The 23895-nt window shown below is 43.3% G+C and overlaps 2 protein-coding genes across 2 annotated transcripts; both read left to right on the top strand.

Moving 5' to 3' along the window:
* Positions 1–4437: 4437 nt before the first annotated feature.
* On the top strand, positions 4438–16705 carry JMJD7 (jumonji domain containing 7). The gene is given in 10 exon segments (XM_027818178.3): positions 4438–4562; positions 5822–5975; positions 6751–6944; positions 6947–7003; positions 7860–7882; positions 7884–7917; positions 8991–9086; positions 10433–10509; positions 13950–14109; positions 15368–16705. Coding segments are annotated over 10 exon segments (969 nt in total). The 5' UTR covers positions 4438–4477; the 3' UTR covers positions 15457–16705.
* A 1196-nt stretch (positions 16706–17901) lies between these two features.
* Positions 17902–23542, top strand: LOC102929521 (acyl-coenzyme A thioesterase 1). The gene is made up of 3 exons (XM_007055770.4): positions 17902–18509; positions 21082–21284; positions 22266–23542. Exons 1-3 carry the CDS (start codon positions 18056–18058, stop codon positions 22866–22868), a joined length of 1260 nt encoding a protein of 419 aa, XP_007055832.2. The 5' UTR covers positions 17902–18055; the 3' UTR covers positions 22869–23542.
* Positions 23543–23895: the final 353 nt, after the last annotated feature.

Genomic DNA, 23895 nt, shown 5'->3' with positions numbered 1-23895 from the left:
ATGTATTAAGGTTATAACAAGCAACAAGAATGCACTTTTATGTAGAAATCCATGATTAAATCGAGTCTTCCTGACTAGTGATTTAAATCATGAGTTAAATCAATTTGATTTAAATCAAATCCACCCTGTCTGCATGCACTGCAGGACCTACCATGATGCTATCAGGCCTTCATTTTCCTGCTCATGAAAGCTGTCCTGACCAGCACAGAGCAGAGAGAAGGAGCAAGATCACATTAAATGTTAACCTTAACTCAGGTATTGAAACTTTGTCAGGCCAAAACTGATACCTGGTGAAATATTGCAAAGGCTTTTCTACACAGGGTATCACTCACGGAAGTTGAGTGCTCCACTGCTTTGCTCCTTCTCTTTGGACTTAAAACATCAAATGTGGGTAACACCTCAACTCTAGAATACTTAAAAAGACAGGTCAAGGCCTCAGTGGTTAACGGTGTTTGGGGGAAGGACTCCTGCAGTCTTCTATGGTCACTCTGACTGACACTGCCAAAACGAAACCAACTTTACTTCTGAATGAGAGTATCTGCGTAGAGTATGTCTACACAGTAAAGAAAAACCCCTTGGCTGGCCTGTGCCAGCCTAATCGGGCTTGCGGGGCTTGGGCTGCGGGGTTGTTTCATTGCTGTGTAGACTTCTGAGCTCAAGGATCCTCCCACCCAGCCCAGGCCCAGAGCTCGGGCTCCAGCCTGAGCCTGGAACTCTACACAGCAATGAAACAACCCCACAGCCCAAGCCCATGTTGGCTGGCATGGGCCACCCATGGCTTTTTCTTTGCTGTGTAGCTATATCCAAAGAGAGTTAATGCACATAAGTTATAGTGCCTTAATTTCACACCTTTAGTGTCCCTCCATGTAGCCAAGCCCTTAATAAGGAAAGGGAAGGGAACAAAAGAAGTTAAGGGAGGGGGGGAGCCTCTTAATTCCTTGAGTTTAAAATATTTTAACTTGTTTTCCATGACTCCCACACAAGTGGGTGGGGCAGGGGGCATTCAGCTGCAAATACCATTAATGGTGAAGGAGCAATGTTAGCCACCCAATCAGTATCAGCATTGTCAAGCTATTAATAATAATAGTTCATTTAACATCTAAGTCAGCATTATAGTCTGTGTCCTCAGTGCTAAGAAAATGTGAGTTTTTACTGTAGGATAACTAACATGCATTAAGAAAAGGAGTACTTGTGGCACCTTGGAGACTAACAAATTTATTTGAGCATAAGCTTTCGTGAGCTACAGCTTACGCCATTTTCTACGCTCTGGAAAAGCTACGCCCATATGTTTGGGGACGGTGCTTCCACCTGCAAACCGACCATGCTGCGCTATAGTGGCTTCATACCGCCACGGGAAATAATAAAAAACTTATTCGGTGGAGTTTAGCTCTCCAAGATTTTGATTTCGACATCCAACACATCTCAGGAGCTTCTAACAAAGTGGCTGATGCACTATCCCGTGAAAGTTTCCCAGAATCAACTGGTTTAAAATCGTCCTTGAGATGTGGAAAATATTGCTAGTCTTTATATACTTGGTAGTATATTTAGAGATACATGTGTCTTATTAACTCTGTTTTCTCCTAGCGCTCCAGGAAGAAATCACAGTCAGTGTTCCACCCTATCTGTGATTTGGGGGGTGTGTCATAAATATAAAGGGAAGGGTAAACCCCTTTAAAATACCTCCTAGCCAGAGGAAAAATCCTCTCACCTGTAAAGGGTTAAGAAGTTAGGATAACCTCACTTGCACCTGACCAAAATGACCAATGAGGAGACAAGATACTTTCAAAGCTGCGAGGGGGGGGGGACAAAGGTTCTCTCTGTCTATGTGATGCTTTTGCCAGGAACAGAAAAGAAATGGAGTCTTAGAACTTAGTAAGTAATCTAGCTAGATATGCGTTAGATTCTGTTTTGTTTAAATGGCTGATAAAATAAGTTGTGCTGAATGGAATGTATATTCCTGTTTTTGTGTCTTTTGTAACTTAAGATTTGGCCTAGAGGGATTCTCTATGTTTTGAATCTGATTACCCTGTAAGGGATTTACCATCCTGATTTTACAGAGGTCATTCTTTTACTTTTTCTTCAATTAAAATTCTTCTTTTAAGAACGTGATTGCTTTTTCATTGTTCTTAAGATCCAAGGGTTTGGGTCTGTGTTCACCTATGCCAATTGGTGAGGATTTTTATCAAGCCTTCCCCAGGAAAGGGGGTGTAGGGTTTGGGAGGATTTTAGGGGGAAAGACATTTCCAAGCGGGCTCTTTCCCTGTTATATATTTGTTAGACGATTGGTGGTGGCAGCAATAAAGTCCAAGGGCAAAAGGTAAAATAGGGGAAGTTTTAACCTAGGCTGGTAAAAATAAGCTTAAGGGGTTTTTCATGCAGGTCCCCACATCTGTACCCTAGAGTTCAGAGTGGGGAAGGAACCTTGACATGCATCCGATGAAGTGAGCTGTAGCTCACGAAAGCTTATGCTCAAATAAATTTGTTAGTCTCTAAGGTGCCATAAGTACTCCTTTTCTTTTTGCAAATACAGACTAACACGACTGCTACTCTGAAACCTAACGTGCATTAACTATCCCACTGTAAAAACATAGTGGGGACAAGGCACTTTAGTTTCACCAAAAGGCAAACTAGGTGAGGTCAGCACTATGCTCACCCGGCCAACAAATACAAAGGAGTAATAAGATCATGGTGTGCACTTCACAGGATGGGGAGTTACTTACAGAAATAAGGATTTTTAATAAGTTTTCAATTACAAAGCAAGGGGGGGATTCACATGTTACTGGAAAAGTCCAAAATGGTATTGAATGTTACAGGAATGTACAACCGTTTTAGGCATATATGGATTCTTTGGGCAAGCTAACAGCAGAAGTATGAAGCTAGTGTGCCCTAAGGGCTCAGAAACAAAATGGCAAATTAAAAAAAAAACAATGTATTTGTTTATTATTAATTTAATTACTTTTGGATGCATAACTCATGATTTTTGATTTCTTGTGGTTCTTAAGCTATTTTGGGGTTGTCCACCTATATTTAATAAAAATTACAATACAAATTTGCCTCTGAGAAAGATTTCATGCAAGATTGCCCTTAGAACCAGATTTTTGAAGGTCTTTAGGTGACTAGCAGGATTTTCAAAAGCATCCAGGAGCTTTCAACTTTTAAAAATCACGCCTGGAATGAATATTTAGGAACCAAGTTCTATGTACAAGTGGTGACATGTGAAAAAGCACTAGGGTGCTTGATGGAGAGGCAAAATAACAATTGACAAAGGTAATCCCTGTTGGTGGATCAAATGAAACTGGAGAAGTTTTGACATTAACTAAGGAAATCAGTCAGCCTTGATGTCATATGATCCCAAAGAATACATTTGTGTACAAGAAACTTCTCCCAAAAATGTAGGCGTAGAATTAAAAACTACTATGGCAATATAACCAGGAAGCATTATAGTGGAAACACGATGAGCTGTCACTGCAGAGGCTATTAGCAAGCAACTATTAATATTTTCAATGATTATTTGCTATCAAAAATATAAGTTAAATAGCACAATAACCTCCCTCTTCACAGTGTTAACAGAGGTAAATGAAGGGCTAAGAGGCAGCAATAAAAACAACATTTGAAAAAGTAAATAAGTGAACCCACAGTCTGTGGAGGATTATAAGGACAAGGCTGTTCGGTTCAGACAAGCGGAACAGTAGCTCAGCTCAGCGAATGCCTGTGGGGCTTTATGCGGGTATAGGAACTGCTACGGGATTTCGTTTAAACACTAGTACAACCACAGCAAAGAGTCCTGGGGCACCTTACAGACTAACGGACGTATTGGAGCATAAGCTTCCGTGAGTGAATGCCCACTTCGTCAGATGCATGCATCTGACAAAGGGGGTATTCACCCACAGAAGCTTGTGCGCTAATCCGTCTGTTAGTCTATAAGGTGCCCCAGGACTCTTTGCCGCTTTTACAGATCCAGAGTACCAGGGCCGGCTACCCCTCTGACACTAGTACAACCACGTGTGACGATTCTAATTTTCAAGGGTATGGCCGCATGTAAAACACATCACTCAGACCGATCTCCTTTAGCAGCTCAATCCAAAGCAAGAGGCTGCACCTCACCGTTAACAACCCCACCCTCGTGCTGAGATGCGCCCTACTTCTGCAGCCAGGGCAGAAGGCTCACCCCAGCTGGGGTAACTTTATCCCCTTTGCCCCTGCCTGCCAGCCCATCCCCAAACCCGGCACCCGCCCCTTGGCCCCGGCCTCCAGCTGTTTGACCCGCGCGTGCGCTCACTTGGCCCTGCGCAGACTCCGCCCCCGACCTGCCCCCTTGAGCACGTGGAATCCCAAGTAAGGGCAGAGCGAGGGCAGCGGCTTCAGCAGATGTTACTGGGCATGCTCATTAGCCACCTAGCTGCACGTTGCGTCGAGGTGCGTGACTACGTCAGAGGTGACGTCAGTCTGGCCGGCTGGCGGCCGCGGCTGCCTAGGGATGGCGGGTGCGGGTGGGGAAGGGGAGGTGCCGGCGCTGCGGGCGGTGCGGAGGTGCCTGGCGGCATTCCCGGCGGAGGCCAGGGGTGAGCGCGAGCGAGCCGGGCCCTGATTGGCTGCCACCGGCCTGAGAGCAGGGGTCCCTGCGCAGGGGTAGGGGCGTCTCCGCGCCTCGCCTCGCCTCACGGGGGCTTGAGAGGGACGGGTTCTGTGGCGCCCGCAAGGCGAGGGAAGGGGAACCGCCGCGCCCAGCGCGGGGAAGGGGGTTGAGTCCCAGCGCGTGGCAGCTGCGGGGTTTGTCTGTCCCCCTCCCTTCCCGCTAGTGCCCAGCGGGCACGCTGGAGAAAGACCGTTAGTGAAGGACTCGGGGACCGTTGCGGTCCCTTCTAACCCCCTGGCTCTGTGAGGCTATGGACAGCCCCTGGCCCGATAGCGAGGGTGGGAGAGCCAGTAATAAACTTCCCCGAGCCCCGCCCCCCGAGGTCTTGCAGCAAAATCAGGGAAGGCCAGACTGTACATTCCTGGTGCCACCAAAGGTACAAACTTAGCAGAGAAGGACGTGGGGAGAACCGCTTTGGGCCTTTGTCGTACTTTGTGGAGAAGCAAAGCAGTGCACAAACCCAACGGTTAAAAAAATCCGTTGCTGGTTACTGCTAAAGATCCAATGGCCACATGTGGGAAACTTTGAAAAACATTGTGTTTAGAGATGGTTCTCCTATGTTCTGCCTTTGGTTTAGTGTAATCTCTAAAATAAAAAAAAAAACCTAAAGATTTGTTTGCCAGCAGAGCATGTATTATATATTTATTTGTGTAGACAATAATGATTTTTAGGCACCCAGTTTGCAAAATGGCCTTAAAGTCAGGTCTCTAAATTACATGTAGGAACCTAAATGAAAGTCATCTGATGAGAGGTGCTGAATGTTTCAGAAGGTGAGGCTATCTCTAGGCATCTTTGTTGCATGAGCCCCACTATTGGTGCTGTTTCCTTCTTTTAGTCTTTTGTCTGTATGAAGTATTATCACGTGGGAGATGAATCACAGCAACCAATAGGCTGAAACAAGTTGTGGCCAGTTGTGTGGCTTTGCATGTGCTGAGTCTGACAGTGAAGACCACCTCATCAATATGTAGGGTTTTGACCCCTGGAGACTACAGGTTCCAGCATAGAGCATGACCAGTTCTAAGCTGGAGCACTGAATGTAGGGATGTGTAGTCTCCATGGTCCTGTCTACACTGGGGAAACTTTCTAACTTGTTTTAAAATTGATTAGTACAGTGTAGAGATGGTTTAAGTGGCTTGAACTGCTTTCAAGACTTCTGTAAGATTGATTTTTTCTTTGTCTGGGCAGAGTTGGGACTGACGGAATCTGTGCCATACCTAGATAGCCTTCTGTCTCCGCTGGAATTTTATCGGGAATGGGTGTGTCCAAACAAACCATGTATAATTCAGAATGCCTTCGGTCACTGGCCAGCTCTGAAGAAGTGGACGTTAACTTATCTCAGGTAGGAATCCACTTTGAAGCTAGGCAGTAGCTCAGCTGAACATTACAAACCATCAGAAGAGAGCTTCTTGTTCGGTTTTTTAAATTATTGATAAGACTGGCTCAAATGAACCTGGAATCCTATGTGAAGACTTCTGTTGGGCATCCCAGCAGCACCCAAAATTCAGAAGTTACTTTCTTCCCCCAACTACTGTACTGTACTTAGTTCCATTAAAGGATATGGGAGATTTGGTTTTGTGTGCCAGAACTTGTGGGGAGAGAGAGAGATAGGGAAATAGTATTTCCGAGCTTCTTGTTAAACAGGAGGAACGTGCAGAGTGCCCCAGTCAGGGCTGCAATAGATAGTGATGTCTTGGTTCCCCAGCAGAATCAGATTTTCACTAAAGCACTCATTCAGCACAAAGCAGTTAGTGCTGCACACCTTGTGAACTGTGGTGCATGAGCAGAAACGTGCTGGCATTTCATCCTATTCTGATTGGGGTGGGTTTTCTGTGGCTGTAGGTTTGGCAGCATTGCCTCCATTGGCCCTGGTGGCATTAGTTATGATTATTAAAAAAAACCCCAAAACCTAAGCACCTCTTGTTTTTAAAAAACAAAAAGCAAACTAACAAAAAACCCAGGTGTGGACATGAAATAATTCAGTAATTGGAACTTCTATGTCCAAGAGAGAGGATTTCTCAGTACATCCACACAGCAAATTGTGATTTTAAAAAATTTTCTAAAGTACATGTTTGTAGATTCCTCAATTGGCTCTGAACCTCAGATATATTTTGCAGGAAGGTAGCAGGCTCCAAGATGGTGAGTGTGGCAGTGACGCCAAATGGTTATGCTGATGCTGTTTATCAGGACCGGTTTGTCATGCCAGAGGAGCGGCACATGCTTTTCAGCAACTTCTTGGACATTGTGGAGAAGAAAGTGATCTCTCCAAGTGTGTTCTATGTGCAGAAGCAGTGTTCAAACCTGACTGAGGAGTTCCTGAACTTTTAGGTGATGTGGAGCCTGAGGTACCGTGGATGAGTGAGGCACTCGGTAAACACCCCCTGCAATCAGTGAATACTTTATATAGCACTTTAAACTTCTGTGATATTTACATGCCAAATATTTTTGTTATCTTTCTAATTGGCACAGGTTAGTATGGCTTTGTCAACTCAGGAAGGAGAGGGGTCGTAAAATAGCTTAACCTTGCCCTGTGGATTGGAGGACTCCAAAACAGCTTGCTTGCTTAGCAGGTTCATAGAGTGTGAAACTGTGCTATTGTATTAATATACATAATTTTCATCCACAAGTGGCAAAAAGGTTGGCGGCTTCCTGGGGCCCTGTCTACATTATTGTTCAGGTGTTGCTACCACCTGTGGAGCTAAACTGATAGCAAAAGTGGAATTTTTTTTTAAAGCCTATTATAGACAATACTCTAGAGTGCTGCTTTAATATTACCTTTCTGCCCCTTGTTGTGCGGTTGAAGGTGCTTGCTTATGGTAGTAAAGGATTATTTGTTACAGTCGACTTTCCTGTTAGAGCATAATTCATTCCTTTTAATGTGGTTCTCCTGATCCCTTTGGGGTTTTGGTACATGAAGCGCTATTTTGTGATTTGAGCTATGTATTGGGGAACCAGGTCTCCAGAAAATGTGAGCTGAAGGTCAAAAGCACAGCCTTGGGGATGAATAATGCTCCATCAGTTAGTATGGTGGGTCTCTGCGACAGCCTTCAGTCTAGAAGGAGCTCCTAATTATTAGCTATTAGAGATCAAGGCTGACATATTTACTGAGGTGGGTGGAGAATATAAACAAACTGAGTTGGCGGAAAAATCTTCATCTGCAGCTCTTTAAACATAACATTCAAATTAATTTTCTGTTAAAAATCACTTCCTCTTCCTCCCCTTGCAGGAAAGAAGCCCGATGCTGTGAATTTTCTGGCTTGGCGAGTCTGCTGCTGTGACATCCTGTGCGTAGCATATAATGCTGTCAGGTCTTGTATGTGCCCTCAGCTCAGATTTTGACATACTTGTTTTGAGGGGTAAGGTGGGTAGGTCTCTTTGTGGAATCCTAATGGATAGGTTGTACTTTAACTGTCGTCTTCATATGTAATGATCTTTCTTCCTACCCACCTTGTCCCAGCACTTGGCTGCTGTATCTGTATGTGCATCTGGCTTATTGTTTCAGGTGTGAATACTGAAAGTTTCTGTCCTATAAATCTTGCACCTGGGTATAAAGTAAAGCAATCAATTTCAGTCTCATGCTTCATAACTCAGGCTAATTGCTGTAAAGGTCAGGTAGGATTCTCCCTTCTCTAGTAGAACTTTGCACAATTAATAACATTATGGGTATTTTCCTCCTCTTCTGAAGTTTATTAGCAACTTCCATACAGTACGTTGAATATTGGACTTGCTAGATCACTGGTCTGAGGTGGTATGGCGGCTCCTGTTTTTTCTCTTTTTTTTGTCCTAGCCATCTCCTTTCTGTGAGATTTTGAGTTTAGAGCAGAGCAGAAATGGATGGTTTAGTGGTGTAGTCATCAAATTTGAAATACATTTACTCTCTGGAATCACAGTTTCAGTTCCTGGAATTGTTGACTCAGCCCTGTATTTTTCTGAGGTAGATTGAGTACCTTGCAATTTGCTCTGTGTGGCGGTATTTTGGATGAGACTTTTAAAAAATGAGGTAATGTCTGCTCTCCTTGGACACTGAAGGTCTCAGGACGTGTTCATAAGTGGAGACGCTAGCCAAAATTCCTGCCTGCCCTCAAACTGTTGATCAGTGTGTTTCTGTGCAGGTTGCTTGCCAGGTTCCACCCCAGAAGTGACTGTTTTTCTGTATTGCTCTCTGTATGTTGCTGGTGAAGTAGTTTGGAATCCTTTTGGATGAAAAGTGCTGCATACATATGAAATATTATTTCATTATTATTTCTTTCTCCTCTGGCCACAAGAGGAAGAAGCAGCCTACCACTGCCAATAAGAGCTGTCACTTTCAGTTTGCTACAATTTGTGATGTGGTGCTTTTCTTCTTTCTCAATTTTAGTACATAAAGATCACTACGAGAACTTGTACTGTGTGATTTCCGGCGAGAAACATTTTCTGCTGCATCCACCAAGTGACCGCCCCTTCATCCCCTATGGTACATGCTTGAGAATGTGTAGAAATGTGTAAAGAGAAGTGTCCAAATTAATGAAAGGTAGAGACAGGAATAACGTTCTGATAACATTTTCAGTGTTACATTTTGCAATGTGAATAGAAATCTATTACCAAATACTTACTATGTGGAGTAGTAGAGATTTCTATTCTTGGGGCTGGATCCTCAGCTGGTATAAATTATTGACTTCAGTGGAGTTACTCTGATTTATACCAGCTGAGGATCTGTCACGTGGATCTGTGCTCTAAGTGTTGGACTGGCTGGAATTCCTCCAGCTTTAGAATTATTAAAATATCTCCTCTGTGGTGAAGCTTGCAGGATCCTCATGTGCAGTAGTTCTTGATTCCTTCTGCTGATTCTCTTTCTTTCTGGAAAAAAGCAGGGAAATTAAATACAAATATGTACATTAACAAAAAATTAAAGTTACAAATGTAAATGCTGAAATCTAACAAAGAACACAATAAGGTTCTTATACTAACATTAGCTTGACCAGAATACCCATAGCTTTTATTTCCTATTTCTATATTACTTTTACAAGTATACATTTAACATAAATATTAATGTGCACAACATATGGTATATAAGATGGGCTATGTGAACCTGTTCACAAGAACCTTAATTTTTTTTACTCCCTGACTTTTGAGCTTTAGATTGTAACTCTAATGAAGGACTAATACCAGTTGTGTGTGTTGTTTTTATATATTATCATAATATCTAAAGATCAGCAAAAGTGCAATCAGCATTGGACTGCAGAATCAGAAAACCACATGTGCAGAAGCAATGAAAGAAGAGAAGCCCAGGTTTTCTAAAATGGCTGATAAGCCAAATAAGATAAAACTAGAAGTGAAAGATTAGCCACAGGTCATTAAGAACTCCAGTGAAAGCTCTCTTGGTAGAATGAGCAAAGCAGAAAGGCCAGAGAATAGGATACTGGGTAAGATAGGGGAGAAATTGTGACTTGGAAAAGGGAAGTGGGATGGTAATTGGAACAAAGTAGGATCAAGAGAAGGTAGGCGTATGTCTGTTGAGGAAAAGGAAAAAATAATTCATTTGAAGGAAGAGAGGACAGAGCCGTAGAAAAGGGAGGCATTGGAGAACATTGTGATAGAGGAGTGCAGAGCTGGTAATAGGGAGGACAGAAATTGAAGGACATGTGTCACGGAATGAACAAAGGGAAGAAGGAAGCAGAGGAAAGAAAACTGGAAATGGTGGTTGTGTGATGGTATCTTAATATTTGAGTCCATCTTGAAAGTGTCATGTACTATGTCACTAAGACTCTGTATTTATTGAGATTAATGCCATTTAACCTTTTCCATGCTCTACACTTTCAGAGCTCTACCTACCTGCGACGTATTGCATATCAGAAGATGGTTCGTTTCAGGTTGTGGATGAAAAGGCTGCAGAAAAGGTATTTATGACATCTTTGTATTAAAAGAACACCATCAACTTGTCAACCTGTCAATTTTAAAAAAAAATTAGTCAAAAGTAGTTTCAGGTATTCCACTGTGCCCTGTGACCCCTTGCAAGTTTCTGTGGTTATTATTTGAGTATGTCCTGTTTCTAAGATGACTCTCTAACTGCAAACTGGGAACCATTGAAATCAATAGCTGTTAAAGGAATAGCCTTTCAAAATAATGTCTTCTGTGCACTGAACACAAACAGGTCCATTAAAAGTCTTTTTAAATAATACCAGATAAAGGAATTTAGCTCATCAAGGGTGAATTTCACTGCTGTGCATACATTGTGTTGGCCCTCTGCAGAGGGGTGAATTTCATCCTAGAAAAAATGTTCTGGTGCTATAAACATAGTAGTTATCTTTATAAACCATTTTTTATTCATAGTAGTAATTATTATTTGGTCAGAATGATTGTAAGGAGACACCATACAAAACATATACAAATACTAGATCCCTGTCCCAAAGAGGGGAAGTATAGCCCAGTGCTTAGGGTGTTAGCCTGGGATTGGGGGGCTTGGGTCAGTTTCCTGTTCCACCATAGACATTCTATGTGACCTTGGGGAAGTCACTCAGCCTCTTTGCACCTCAGTTCTTCAGCTGTAAAATGAGGATAGTAATACTTCAGTAGTAATACACAGAGGTGTTGAGGGAAAATATGTGAAAGATTAGGAAGTGTTTAGATATCCTGGTAATGCAGGCTAATAAGTACATAGAGCTTACAATTCAATGTTAGACATGACGAAAAGGAGGATAAGAAGGGATAAAGGTTGCAGTTATGAAATTATACAGTTGCTCTAAATTCATAGATTTTTAAGGCCAAAAGGCACTATTGTAATCATGTAGTCTGACCTCCTACACATCGCAGGCCACAGAACTTCACCAAGTCCATCCTGTAATAGAACCATAACCTCTGGTTGAGTTAGTGAAGTCCTCAGATCATGATTTAAAGACTTCAAATTACAGCGAATCCACGATTTACTCTAGTTTAAATCACCAAGTGAGACATGATGTCCCATGCTGCAGAGGAAGGCGAAAAACCCCCAGAGTCTTTGCCAATCTGAGCTGGGGGAGAAATTCCTTCCCGACCCCAAATATGGCAGTCATTTGAACTCTGAGTATGTCGACAAGACCCACCAACCAGTCCCCTGGGAAGAATTCTCTGTAGTAACTCAGATCCCACCCCATCTAACATCCCATCACAGGCCATTGGGTATATTTACCGCTAATAGTCAAAGATCAATTAATTGCCAAAATTAGGCTATCCCATCATACCATCTCCTCCATAAACTTATCAAGCTTAGTCTTGAAGCCAGATATGTCTTTTGCCCCAACTACTCCCCTTGGAAGGCTGTTCCAGAACTTCACTCCTCTGACGGTTATAAACCTTTGTCTAATTTCAAGTCTAAACTTCCTGGTGGCCAGTTTATATCCATTTGTTCTTGTGTCCACATTGGTACTGAGCTTAAATAATTCCTCTCCTTCCCTGGTATTTATCCCTCTGATATATTTATAGGGAGCAATCATCTCCCCTCTGTCTTCTTTTGGTTAGGCTAAACAAGCCAAGCTCTTTGAGTCTCCTTTCATAAGCCAGGTTTTCCATTCCTCGGATCATCCTAGTAGCCCTTCTCTGTACCTGTTCCAGTTTGAATTCATCCTTCTTAAACATGGGAGACCAGAACTGCACATACTATTCCAGATGAGGTCTCACCAGTGCCTTGTAAAGCAGTACTAACACCTCCTTATCTCTACTGGAAATACCTCACCTGATGCATCCCAAGACTGCATTAGGTTTTTTCATGGCATATCACATTGGCGGCTCATAGTCATTCTGTGATCGATCAATACTCCGAGGTCCTTCTTCTCCCCTGTTACTTCCAAGTGATGCATCCCCAGCTTATAACAAATTTTTTTGTTATTAATCCCTAAATGCATGACCTTGCACTTATCACTATTAAATTTCATCCTATTACTATTACTCTAGTTTACAAGGTCATCCAGATCTTCCTGTATGATATCCCCGTCCTTCTCTGTATTGGCAATACCTCCCAGCTTTGTGTCATCGGCAAACTTTATTAGCACATTCCCACTTTTTGTGCCAAGGTCAGTAATAAAATGATTAAATAAGATTGGTCCCAAAACCGATCCCTGAGGAACTCCACTAATAACCTCCTTCCAGCCTGACAGTTCACCTTTCAGTGTGACCTGTCGTAGTCTCTCCTTTAATCAGTTCCTTTTCCACCTTTGATTTTCATGTTGATCCCCGTCTTTTCCAATTTAGCTAATAATTCCCCATGTGGAACCGTATCAAATGCAGTGGATCTAATTTACCTCAGTTTCAGTAAGGCATTTCCTTTGTCTAAAAAATCTGTTATCTTCTCAAAGAAAGACATCAGGTTGGTCTGGCACTATCTACCTTTTGTAAAACTGTGATGTATTTTATCCCAATTGCTGTTTACCTCTGTGTCCTTAACTATCTTTCAAAATTTGTTCCAAGACCTTGCATTCAATTTAGGTTAAACTAATAAGCCTATAATTTTTAAGAAAGGGGAAAGAGTGATCTGGGAAACAAGTGACATATTACCAATTCTCCAGTCGTAGGGTACAAGCCCCAATCTTACATATTCATTAAAAATACTAGTCATTGGTCCCGCAATTTTATATGTCAACCTCCATTCAAGAATATTAAAGGAACTATCTGAGACCCCTGATTTGGTCCCATTAAGCTGATTGAGTTTAACTTCCACCACAGATGTGGTAATTTCTACTTCTATATCCTTGTTTCCATTAGCCACCCTGGCACTACTCCTAAACTCCTCATTTCCCACAAAAATCTGAGGCACAGTATTCATTTAGGTGTTGGGCCATGCCTAGATGATCTCTAATCTCCACCCCATCCTCAGTGTTTAGAGGTCCCACTTCTTTCCTCGATTTTGGCATATCTGTATCACCCAAAAATTGTAGGTTACCCAAGCTCAACTTATCTTCTGCTTTTGTTGGCCTTCATACTTCCTACCAATAGGCTAACCATGTCTGTCTTCACTCAGCAATCCTTCAGGTACGCTCTTCCCCCCCCTTCCATTTTCTATCCCAGGTCCATTCCCTGCCACGTAACCTCTGTCACAAACAATCAGATCCCTTTTCCTATGCCCTAAACAGAGTCTGCAGTTAGTACTTGGTAAATGTAAGGATCCATCACCATGTCTTATAGAAAGGAGCATTCTTGTAATATGGTAAAGTGGATTTTACAGGATTTACAACTATATATTTTCTGGTACATTTTATTTACAAGTTCAGTAAGTGAATTTTTTGTTTAACAACTCCATTTTCTGGGGGACCCTAACATTTTATATCTTGTTAAATGCTGCACGTACAACATACTCTTCTCCTTGCAGGTGCCATGGATTCCACTGGATCCTTTAAATCCAGATCTTGAACAATACCCAGAGTATGCCCAGGCAAGGCCTTTGCGGTGCACAGTGAAAGCTGGTGAGATGTTGTACCTCCCTTCTCTCTGGTTTCATCATGTTAAGCAGTCACATGGTTGTATAGCAGGTAAGAAGAGTTGTTAGTGACAAACATATTTTCAATCCATGATGGCATAGTCCATTTTCTCCAGCAAAACATGGTTGGGTACTAGGGCACTTTCACAGTCTTTTCTTCTTTATCCCTGGTAGAGTTAGCCACCTTGGCACATGACTATAGTGTTACCTACTTGCAAAGACTATTCTGACCATATTTTATATAGAATTGCAAAAGAATGTAGTGAAATGGGTGAAGAAGGTAGGAAAAATCAGCTAGTCCTTGAGGCTGCAGAGAGAGAGCCAAACACAGCCACCCCTGTAGTAGTTTGTTTTGTTAGAGAGCGCTAAGCAGGTTATTTGATTGCTGGCTGCAAATTGGCTGACTCTACACCATAGGCAAAGAAACTGCACAAGGAAGTTTGGATTTTTAGTGTCTGTTATTATCAGGCCAGTAAAAATGAGTCTTTATTGCATAAAAGAAAACCAAACAAATATACAAGTTATTTCTTGTCTCTGCCTTTTAACAAAAATCTCCTTGTGTGTGTGTCTCTCTCTCCTCTCCCCCGCCACCCGCTTAGAGAGCTCCAGACTTTCAAACCTTTCTCCTCTTCTACACCTATACCATTACTGTCTGTATTGCAGGATGCAAGGAAGGGCTTTACTGTATCTATTCTGCCAGAGCAACTCCTTCCATGCAGAGAAAAAATAAGTAACAGATGAGTGTTGAATAACATCAACCTAGTTATGAAAGCAAGTATATAACACCGCTTGCAGATATTGGAGGCATTTATTTTAGTACTTGCCGTAGCATGGTAAAAAGATGTATGAATTTTCATTTTAATTAAGAGGCAAAATTAAAACACTTTCCATATGATGACCAAGGCAGAATGGTGGGTTAGTGCACCATCCTTTAAAAACTGTGGGGAGAGAGAGGTTCAAATCTAGAGTAGGTCATAAATTAAAATGAATTTGTATTCTTGGCCTAGATCATAGCGGACATTTTCCGTTTCTAAACGTTTTGCAAGTCTGCTCAGGAGAGTCCCAGGACTGTCGTTTTGGGGGTTAATGTGAGTAAGGACTGAGGTGCATTGGCAGAGTTTATGTAACAGATGCTGACTCACTGCCTGCCTGCATTATGCTTGGCTCTAGTCAGAGGTGGGATTCTTTAAAAGTTCATCCAGTTTTGAGAAATGAGTGCCTGCATTACCTTCTAAAGCAGCATATGAATATGGCCAAAAGGCATTTCTAACACCAGACAATAACAATTTTCCTATCTCTTGTCTCCTCAGTGAATTATTGGTATGACATGGAATATGACCTGAAGTACAGCTACTATCAACTTCTAGATTCTCTCTCAAAAGCTGTGACACTGGTGTAGCTGAGTCTGGGGACTCAGAGTCATAAACCTTTCTAATGTGACTGAACTGTATGCGTCTGCCTGGAGTACGAATATGCTTGAGTTAGAAGAACTAAACATTAAATTATCCTCAACAAATGTCTGTCAGAGGATATTTGTGTTGCTTGCCTTTGGAGATGGTATCATGCGGACGTTCAGTGAAATTCCAGCCCAAATGGCTATCTTTTTTGGCTTGACAGGAGAGGGCTTGTTGACATTTCAAAGCCTTCATGCTTAGCCTCAGATGCCTCAAGGAAGGCAGAATTTTAGTGGAGCCACTGCAAGTTTTGGAAACCTCAAAAATGTAAACCATGTGTGTTCCTTTCCCTTTGCTAGATTCTTTAGAGCAGTGGTTTTAAAACTGTGGGTCGCAACCCAGTACTGGGTTACGGAATGTGAGGCACTGGGTCGTGACCGCTCTGGTCAGCACCGCTGACTGGGCTGTCAAAAGTCCTGTCAGCGGTGCTGCCCGACTAAGGCAGGCTAGTCCCTACCTGTTCTGACATGGCGCTGTGTCACGGAAGTGGCCAACAGCAGGTCCGCCTCCTAGGTGGGGGGGGCGGGGCCTCAATGTGCTGCCCGAGCACTGGGGGCGGGCGGCGCCTGTGGGCAAGAGCTGCGTGGAGCCAATTGTGCGCCTCTGCGTAAGAGCCAGACCTGCTGCTGGCCGCTTCCAGGGTGCAGCGCAGTCTGCGGTGCCAGGACGGGTGGGAAGCCTGTCTCTGCAGCCTGGCTGCCCTACTGACCGGGAGCCGCCAGAGGTAAGCCCGTGCCCCAATCCCCTTCCCCAGCCCTGAGCCCCCCTCAAATCTGGAGCCCCCTCCTGCACCCCAAGCCCCTCATGCCTGGCTCCACCCCAGAGCCTGCACCCCCAGCCCAGAGCCCCCTCCCACAACCCTGACTCCTCTTTCCTGCCCCACCCCTCATCCCCAGCTCCATTGGGTCGCAGGTATCAACAATTTTCCTCAACTGGGTCACCAGAAAAAAAAGTTTGAAACACCACTGGTTTTAGAGAACATGCAAAGCTATAGCCCACAGTCCAGTTTGGTAACTGGCAAAATAATGAGGCAAAACCAGCTCTGCAATAACAGCGTAATCATTAGCCCAAGACTCCCATTCATTGAGATAACTCCCATTCATTATGAGACAATACTTTCTGAGTTTTAATTCACTGTGTTCAGTGGCTGTGTGTAATGCTTTGACAATTCAGAATACAAATTGTGCAATAAAATATCCGTGTTTGTAAGCTTATTTCTATACTAGCTATGGGAACCCTCAAATGATACGGGGAAGGGGAGTGATCAGGAAATCATGATATAATTGTGATTATTTTCCATGTAAAAACATATATACATTTCATTGTGCAGATTGCCAACGGTTGTGTGCAGCTTTTTGTAGCTGTACCTTCCCACATTCTTAGTGGTGATTTAAAGGTTGCTTTTCTGGGTTCATAATAACTGAGAATCAAATCCCGTCTATTCCCATCAACAGAAAATTCCACTTGCTAAAGCCCATTTACCATAATCTTTGACTTTCCTAATGAAATTTTGCAATTCTATGGCTTGTGTTATGGAGGTTAGACTAGATAATTGTGCTTCTGTCCTTAAAATGTATGAAATACATGGTCGATGAGTTGTGTGAACCATGGGCCTGATTCTGCACCATTCCATGAATATTTTCATTGAACTCAGTGAACTACTCATCTGAGTATAGAACTGCAGGATTAGGTACCATGATATGGGACCCAACAGATATGTCCAGCAGTATTGTTAATATATAAAATGCCAAATGTAATTTATTACAGATCTTCAAAGGTACATACAAGCGTTACTCTACCAGGGCTTAGGGGAGAAACTTGTATTCATATATTATTAGTCAGGAAAATGCACAGAAACTTTAGACAGTACTGGTTATTGCAAGAAAAATCCTTTCAAAAGAAACAAGTGAATTTTGAGTCTAACCTATTTTTCAAATCTAGCTCTGTTCAACAGTTACTGAAAACTAGAGATGGACTCAAGAGACAGAATTCAAATTCATAATTGGATTAGAATCTGTTTGGGGTATTCAGGCTTATTTGGATTCAGTGTACCTTAATAGAGCCCAAGCTATGAATTTCCAGATTGGGGAAATTTAGATCTGAACATAGGACTAAAGTCTGGAGAGAAATGGGGTTTGGAACTGTTTTTATAGTTTGGCCCCATATATATGAAACACTGTCAGTTCCCAAGGACTCTTTATTCATTCTAGGACTATTGGAGTTTTATTTTGTGTGTATCTATCTATAAAATATTAAATCACTAGTCCTGGAATGAATGAATTGGTGGTGTTTTGGTACAGCCTCTTCAAACGAAAACTTCCCCATTTGAAGTTGTGCTGTCCTTTCCTGAACTCCATCTCCCAGAAGTACATTTTGAACTACATCTCCCAGAAACCTTTGCAACAGGGCTTCCCAGAGTGTAGTTCCTTTTGGACTCTGGCATTGACAGGGATTGCAAGTCTCAAGAAGAGCCAAAGCTTCTGACAATTCCTGTGTCACACAGCTGGTATCTTGCATTAAGCTGAATTCCTCCTCCAACTCTTGATGGCAGTGAGTGTAAAGGTCTTGCCTTCTCCAAAGTGTTTGTTTGATGATCCCATTCAGATTAAAGTGGAGGGTCTCTCACCGCTGCAGGAGGTCACTCTGAGGGCATCCCTGACTGATGAGAATGGGGAACTTTTCCAGTCCTTTGCCTACTACAGGGCTGAGAGCAATGGAGAACTGGACCTGACATGCTCCTCAGCCCTGGGTGGCAGTTACTCTGGGGTAGAACCCATGGGACTGCTATGGTCACTGGAATCCAAGACACCCTTCAAACGGCTGGCAAAGAAGAATGTCCTCACCCCTTTCTATGTACATGTGGAAGTGTTTGAGGGCCACGATATCACCAGTCAGCTCCTGGGCAAATGCATTAATGAGCGGAAATTTTTGGGAGAGGGGGTGGAAAGGATTCCAGTCAGAGAAGGTCGGCTCAGGGCAACTCTCTTCCTGCCTCCTGGTGAGTTTTAATTTCCTGTGAGTTTTTCAGCTGTTTATTAGATCACGTAATGTGTACTATAGTCCTTGAATAGACTTATGGGACCCAGAGCAAGGTTTCAGTTAGCTGGTCACCTGGGCTGCATGTTTCTCCTCTGCCCCCAAACAGGAGTGGATCCAGTTTTTGCATGAGGAGCATAAGTGTTTATTGCAGAGGTAGTGCTGGCTGATGCTTGCTGAGGGGAGTGAGAGTAACAAATGACATGCCAGCTATTTTCTTCTGGTTGCCGTTCCATTCAGAACAGAGAGAGCAGATGGAGGCAGGGTTGGGGGTGGAGTGAGGGCTCTGGGGCAGTGGAGTAAGGGTTCTGTGTTTTTTAAACTCCTCTGCATGGTGCTAGCACAATAGGTTCCTGAGTTTTGACTGGGGCTTTTTAAGTATTACTGTGCCACTGTAATACAAATAATAGAATAAGAAAAGATGGTCCTGTGGTGAAGGCATTGACTGGGACTCAGGTGACGTGAAATTCAATTCCCAGGCTCTGCCACAGTCTTTCCTAGTGACCTTGGACAAGTCACTTAATCTTCTGTGCATAAATTCTCCGTCTGTAAAATGGGGAATAAAAAGGATAAATTCACCAATGTTTGTGACACACTTGTATACTGTGGTGATGGGGTGGGGGGAGACAAACAGGTGGGAGAGCCTAATTGACTATGGCTCACCTTCCCTACGGGAATCCTGTCTACCATCAGTGGAAAACCTTTTAACTCCTTTGAAATACCTGACTAGGAAAGCTTTCTGAAGGGACAGTAGTAATGTTCAGAGGGGAGTGCAAAGAGAAAGGGGTGGGACAGGCAAGGCAGGAAAAAGAAAGCAAAGTTGTGGTTCCCAAGAAGAGAAGAATTTAGAGTTCTGGGAGAACTGGGACTTGAGGGAATGGCTGAAGTCTAGATTTGTCAGGAGTCGGGAGAGGCGTAAGGGAGGTGAAATAGACTTGAAGGAGGCTGCGGGTGTTTAAAGGCTGCCAGCTGGTTTGAAGTTTGAGAGATCAGAATGAGGATCTGGAATCAATACGAGGGGAACCAGAAACGTAAGGTGCTAGGTGTTTGGTGTTTCGTGGGACTGGAACTGGAAATAGGAGGTCAGTAGTTGTGGGATTAAGGAAGACTGATAATGGGGGATTGGCAGACTGGGGTGAGATGTGCTAGAAGAGGGAATAAGGAGGATAAACCTAGAGAGGGTCTTGAAATACAGATGGAAATGGGGAGGAATATTTAAGGACACAGGAGGTCCCTATCCTGCAGACCAATAAGGCAGCCTGGGAGTACTGATGGAGAGGTGGAATCGTGGGGACAAACAAAAGTGGCAAGATTTGAGGATTAAAGACCTTGATTCAAGGCTGTGTACAGAGCCACTGATGAGGCTGGGATGCCGAGGAAAGCTGTTGCTAATTTTTAGTGGTTATTTGCCTGGAGCTGCGCTTAAAGAGCGCTCAACAAATTGACCAAAATTTTTATTTTGTAGACACAAGTTTTTATGATATCAAAGCCTGTTAAAAATGCTTCCACTGATTTTTTTTTTTTTATAGTTTCCTAGTGAAAGCAGTTGGGCATGACAGTGATCGATTGATCAGATCATAGAACCATAGGAAAGGGTCCCAGAAACTGTGGGATAGCCACCCAGAAGAGAGTAGAATTGGTTTAGGTCAGTGATAGTGTCTATCCAGGGCCAAACGTGCACAATTCTGCATGAGTAGTGTGAATGCATTGAATAGTTTGTGCTTCAGTTGGTTCAATATAACCGACTGAAGTACAAATAATGTAAGTCTTTAATACACATTAAACAAGGCTTTAGGATAGGCCCTAATCAAGGTGCTGATGTATGTTAGACAAGCATGTGACACATGAGGAATATGGAATCCAGGGAAGAGAATGTTAATTCATAAACATATCTTCTGAGAACACAATCACAGCACACATTTATCACAATTTATCACAATCACAATTTATCCTTCTTCTTACTGAAGGGGACATATAGTACATATTGTAGGAGAACCGACAAAAGAGGAGGTGTGGGCTTTTTATTTCTTATAATTTATTCCAGAAGTCCTTGTTTTCTTGCTGCAGAATATTAATATCTCCCACTGACTTTACCTCTAAAGTCACTTGTATCTTGTGGTGGGAGCATAGGGCCCCAGGATTGTTTTAGGTCTTGTCTACATGGGGAAAATTGATCAGCATAACTCCAACAGTATATAACTAATAATTTCCAAAGTGGATTAAATTAGTCTGCGACAAAGTAATTTTTATTCCAAAATAGTGTTCACACTGGGGAGTTATGCTGGCACTAGTTATTCCACTGTGGTATGCCAGTCAATTTCTCCAGCTAGACAAGCCCTGAGAGAAAGTGTGTGTGTGTGTGTGTGTGTGTGTGTGAGAGAGAGAGAGAGAGAGAGAGAGAGAGAGAATCTATTTAAAAAAAAAAAAAACGGAGTGATTTTCTGTCAAGACCTACTGTATGACTTTGTGCTGTGGAAATATTACTAGACAGCTGTAAGACTCCTCCACAGTGAATGAGGTCTCCTTCCTTTCAGGATCTGGTTCATTCCCAGGACTTATCGACTTGTATGGATCTGGAGGAGGTCTTGTTGAGTACAGAGCAAGTCTTTTGGCTAGCAGGGGCTTTGTTACACTTGCTCTCGCTTATTTAGCCTTTGAAGATATCCCAGCTTTCCCAGACATCCTCGAACTGGACTATTTTGGGGAGGCTGTGGAGTTTTTGCGGAAGCAACAGCAGGTATGAGACAAATTACAGTGCCTTTCCAACTGGAGGCTATATCACACGCTTTCCTAAATTGAGATGTAAATAAATACACTTAACTTTCTGAGAGAGGTGGAAGGAGACCATGCAGTCGGAAAGACTGAGCACAGTATGGAGAGCCAGGAATGCATGAGTTCTAATCCCAGTTTTGATACTAATTTGGGGTGTATGTCACATCTTTGGCTCTCATTTCCCCCAACTGGAGCAAAAATGACTACTTCACAGGGAGCTGGGAAGGTTAATGAATGATTTGCACAGCACTTTGTCTTCCTGAGAGGAAAGTCACTATCGTGGTGCTATGCAAAGTAGCAATTGTTATATAAAGTTACACATTTGAAAACACAACTGGGAGTTACAGGAATGCTAAACTGCTTAAGATAGGACATGTTCTAATTCTTTGTCTATTAAAGCTTAAAAGATAGTGGAATAGTGCCCTTAAAAAAGGGCCTGAATAGACTCTGGGCATGGTGTTAGTCCTTCCTAGGCTGGGGGACAGGCCAGCAACCTCCAGAGGGTCTGAGAAATCAATGGAAAGGAGATCAGCCCAGGAAGGATTGATGGAAGAAGTGGGTTTCCAGAGGGGTTTTTAAGATGGAGATGAGGGTTCTTGGAGACCATGCATAATGAAGCAGCAGCAAGACCGCAAGCTTGAAGCTAACAGTGTGGGGAGGAGAAGGGCTTAGTTCAGGGAGAGGATGGGGATGGGTGTACGGTGTTGGAGATGGAATAAAGACATGGGAGCAGAAACAGAGGGACTGAGGAGTTTGAAGTTGGGATAGTGGAAGCCAATGAAAAGATTGAGGGAGTGATGTGAGAGCAGAGGGAAAGGAAGGAGTGGTAACTTTGATGGATTGATTGGTCTGGCCAGGGAAAGATAAGGAGCCTGGACAGAGATGGTTACAGTCGTCTAAGGGAAAGATGGCATATGGTGATGCTTGTTCCATAATTGTGTTGCAGGTGAAAGGTACCGGGATCGGAGTCTTGGGCTTATCTAAAGGGGCAGATCTAGCCCTTTCTCTGGCCACATTTCTGCCAGGCATCCAAGCAGCTGTCAGCATTTCTGGATGTGGTGTTAATTCCTTTATCCCCCTGCGTGTTAATGGTTTCACTATTCCTCCCCATCCGTATGACTTGGGGAGGATGAAGACTGTCGGTGATTCTGGAATAATAGATTTTTCAGAAGTCCTGGATGATCCTAGGGACCCAGCCACTTGGGCCTGCCGCATTCCAGTAGAGAAATCCCCCGCCAAGCTCCTCTTTTTATCAGGTCAGGATGACAGAAACTGGAAAAGTGAGCTCTACTGCCGAGAAGTTATTCACTGCCTTCGGCAGTGCGGGCGAGATGTGGAGTTTTACAGCTATCCTGGGGCAGGACACCTCCTGGAGCCACCGTATTTGCCTTTGTGTCAGGCCTCAATTCATAAGCTGTCTGGGGGATACATGCTGTGGGGAGGGCAGTGGAGAGAGCATGCCCGGGCACAGGATGACTCATGGCACAGGATACAGGTCTTCTTTCAGCAACACTTGCTGGCCTCTGATGCCATCAAGAGTAATCTATAGGGGTGAGATTGCCATGGTGCCTGACGGAGTTAGGTAGCCAACTCCGGTTGAGAGTCTCTAGGAATTGGTCCTGGCACTGGTAGGTATTTTGAAAATAGTATGCTGAGGAACTTAATCTTCACCCTATTACTCTTCAGTCTTCATCTTCTAGTCTCTTTTCCAACTGTGTGCCTGCTTTCCTGTTTATCTTTCCTACTGCTCTGCTGATTTTATACTCATTTGGCGTTGAATTTTAGGGTCCTCTAGACTCGGGTATATTGTTCATAGGCACAGTGTGATTTGTCCTTATACTGCTGCAGTACCAGAGGCCAGTCCTCTTATTAAACAGAAGTGGTCTATCATGCCAAATTGGTTTTGTGGTGTGGTATGTTGGCCACTTATCTCCTAGCTCAGTTCTTTTGTGACATAGGATCTGGATCCACAGGGGTGCTTAGCACCCATAACTCACATCCCAGGATGAGACCCTTAATGGAGTCTAGACATGAATACAGGTTTGAAGTGAAACATTAGTGCCTTCACCCACCTCTCCTCAGGACTGGGACAATTCACTGACTCTTGGTGTGTCACTATCTCCCATTCCATGAAAATAAAAATCCCGCTGTTCATAGAATCATAGAATATCAGGGTTGGAAGGGACCCCAGAAGGTCATCTAGTCCAACCCCCTGCTCGAAGCAGGACCAAGTCCCAGTTAAATCATCCCAGCCAGGGCTTTGTCAAGCCTGACCTTAAAAACCTCTAAGGAAGGAGATTCTACCACCTCCCTAGGTAACGCATTCCAGTGTTTCACCACCCTCTTAGTGAAAAAGTTTTTCCTAATATCCAATCTAAACCTCCCCCATTGCAACTTGAGACCATTACTCCTAGTTCTGTCATCTGCTACCATTGAGAACAGTCTAGAGCCATCCTCTTTGGAACCCCCTTTCAGGTAGTTGAAAGCAGCTATCAAATCCCCCCTCATTCTTCTCTTCTGCAGACTAAACAATCCCAGCTCCCTCAGCCTCTCCTCATAAGTCCTGTGCTCTAGAT

This window comes from Chelonia mydas, chromosome 6 (assembly GCF_015237465.2).
Source record: "Chelonia mydas isolate rCheMyd1 chromosome 6, rCheMyd1.pri.v2, whole genome shotgun sequence".
Lineage (NCBI taxonomy): Eukaryota > Metazoa > Chordata > Testudines > Cheloniidae > Chelonia > Chelonia mydas.
Note: the sequence above shows the minus strand (reverse complement) of the source record. Positions and strands in the feature narration are given on the sequence as shown.

Bases quoted from the DNA above. Each gene is read 5' to 3' on its own strand.
- LOC102929521 (XM_007055770.4), top strand. From the start codon at position 18,056: ATGGCAGTGAGTGTAAAGGTCTTGCCTTCTCCAAAGTGTTTGTTTGAT. The intron at 18,510-21,081 runs GTGAGTTTTAAT...CCTTCCTTTCAG, and splicing joins AACTCTCTTCCTGCCTCCTG to GATCTGGTTCATTCCCAGGA. The intron at 21,285-22,265 runs GTATGAGACAAA...ATTGTGTTGCAG, and splicing joins TTTTGCGGAAGCAACAGCAG to GTGAAAGGTACCGGGATCGG.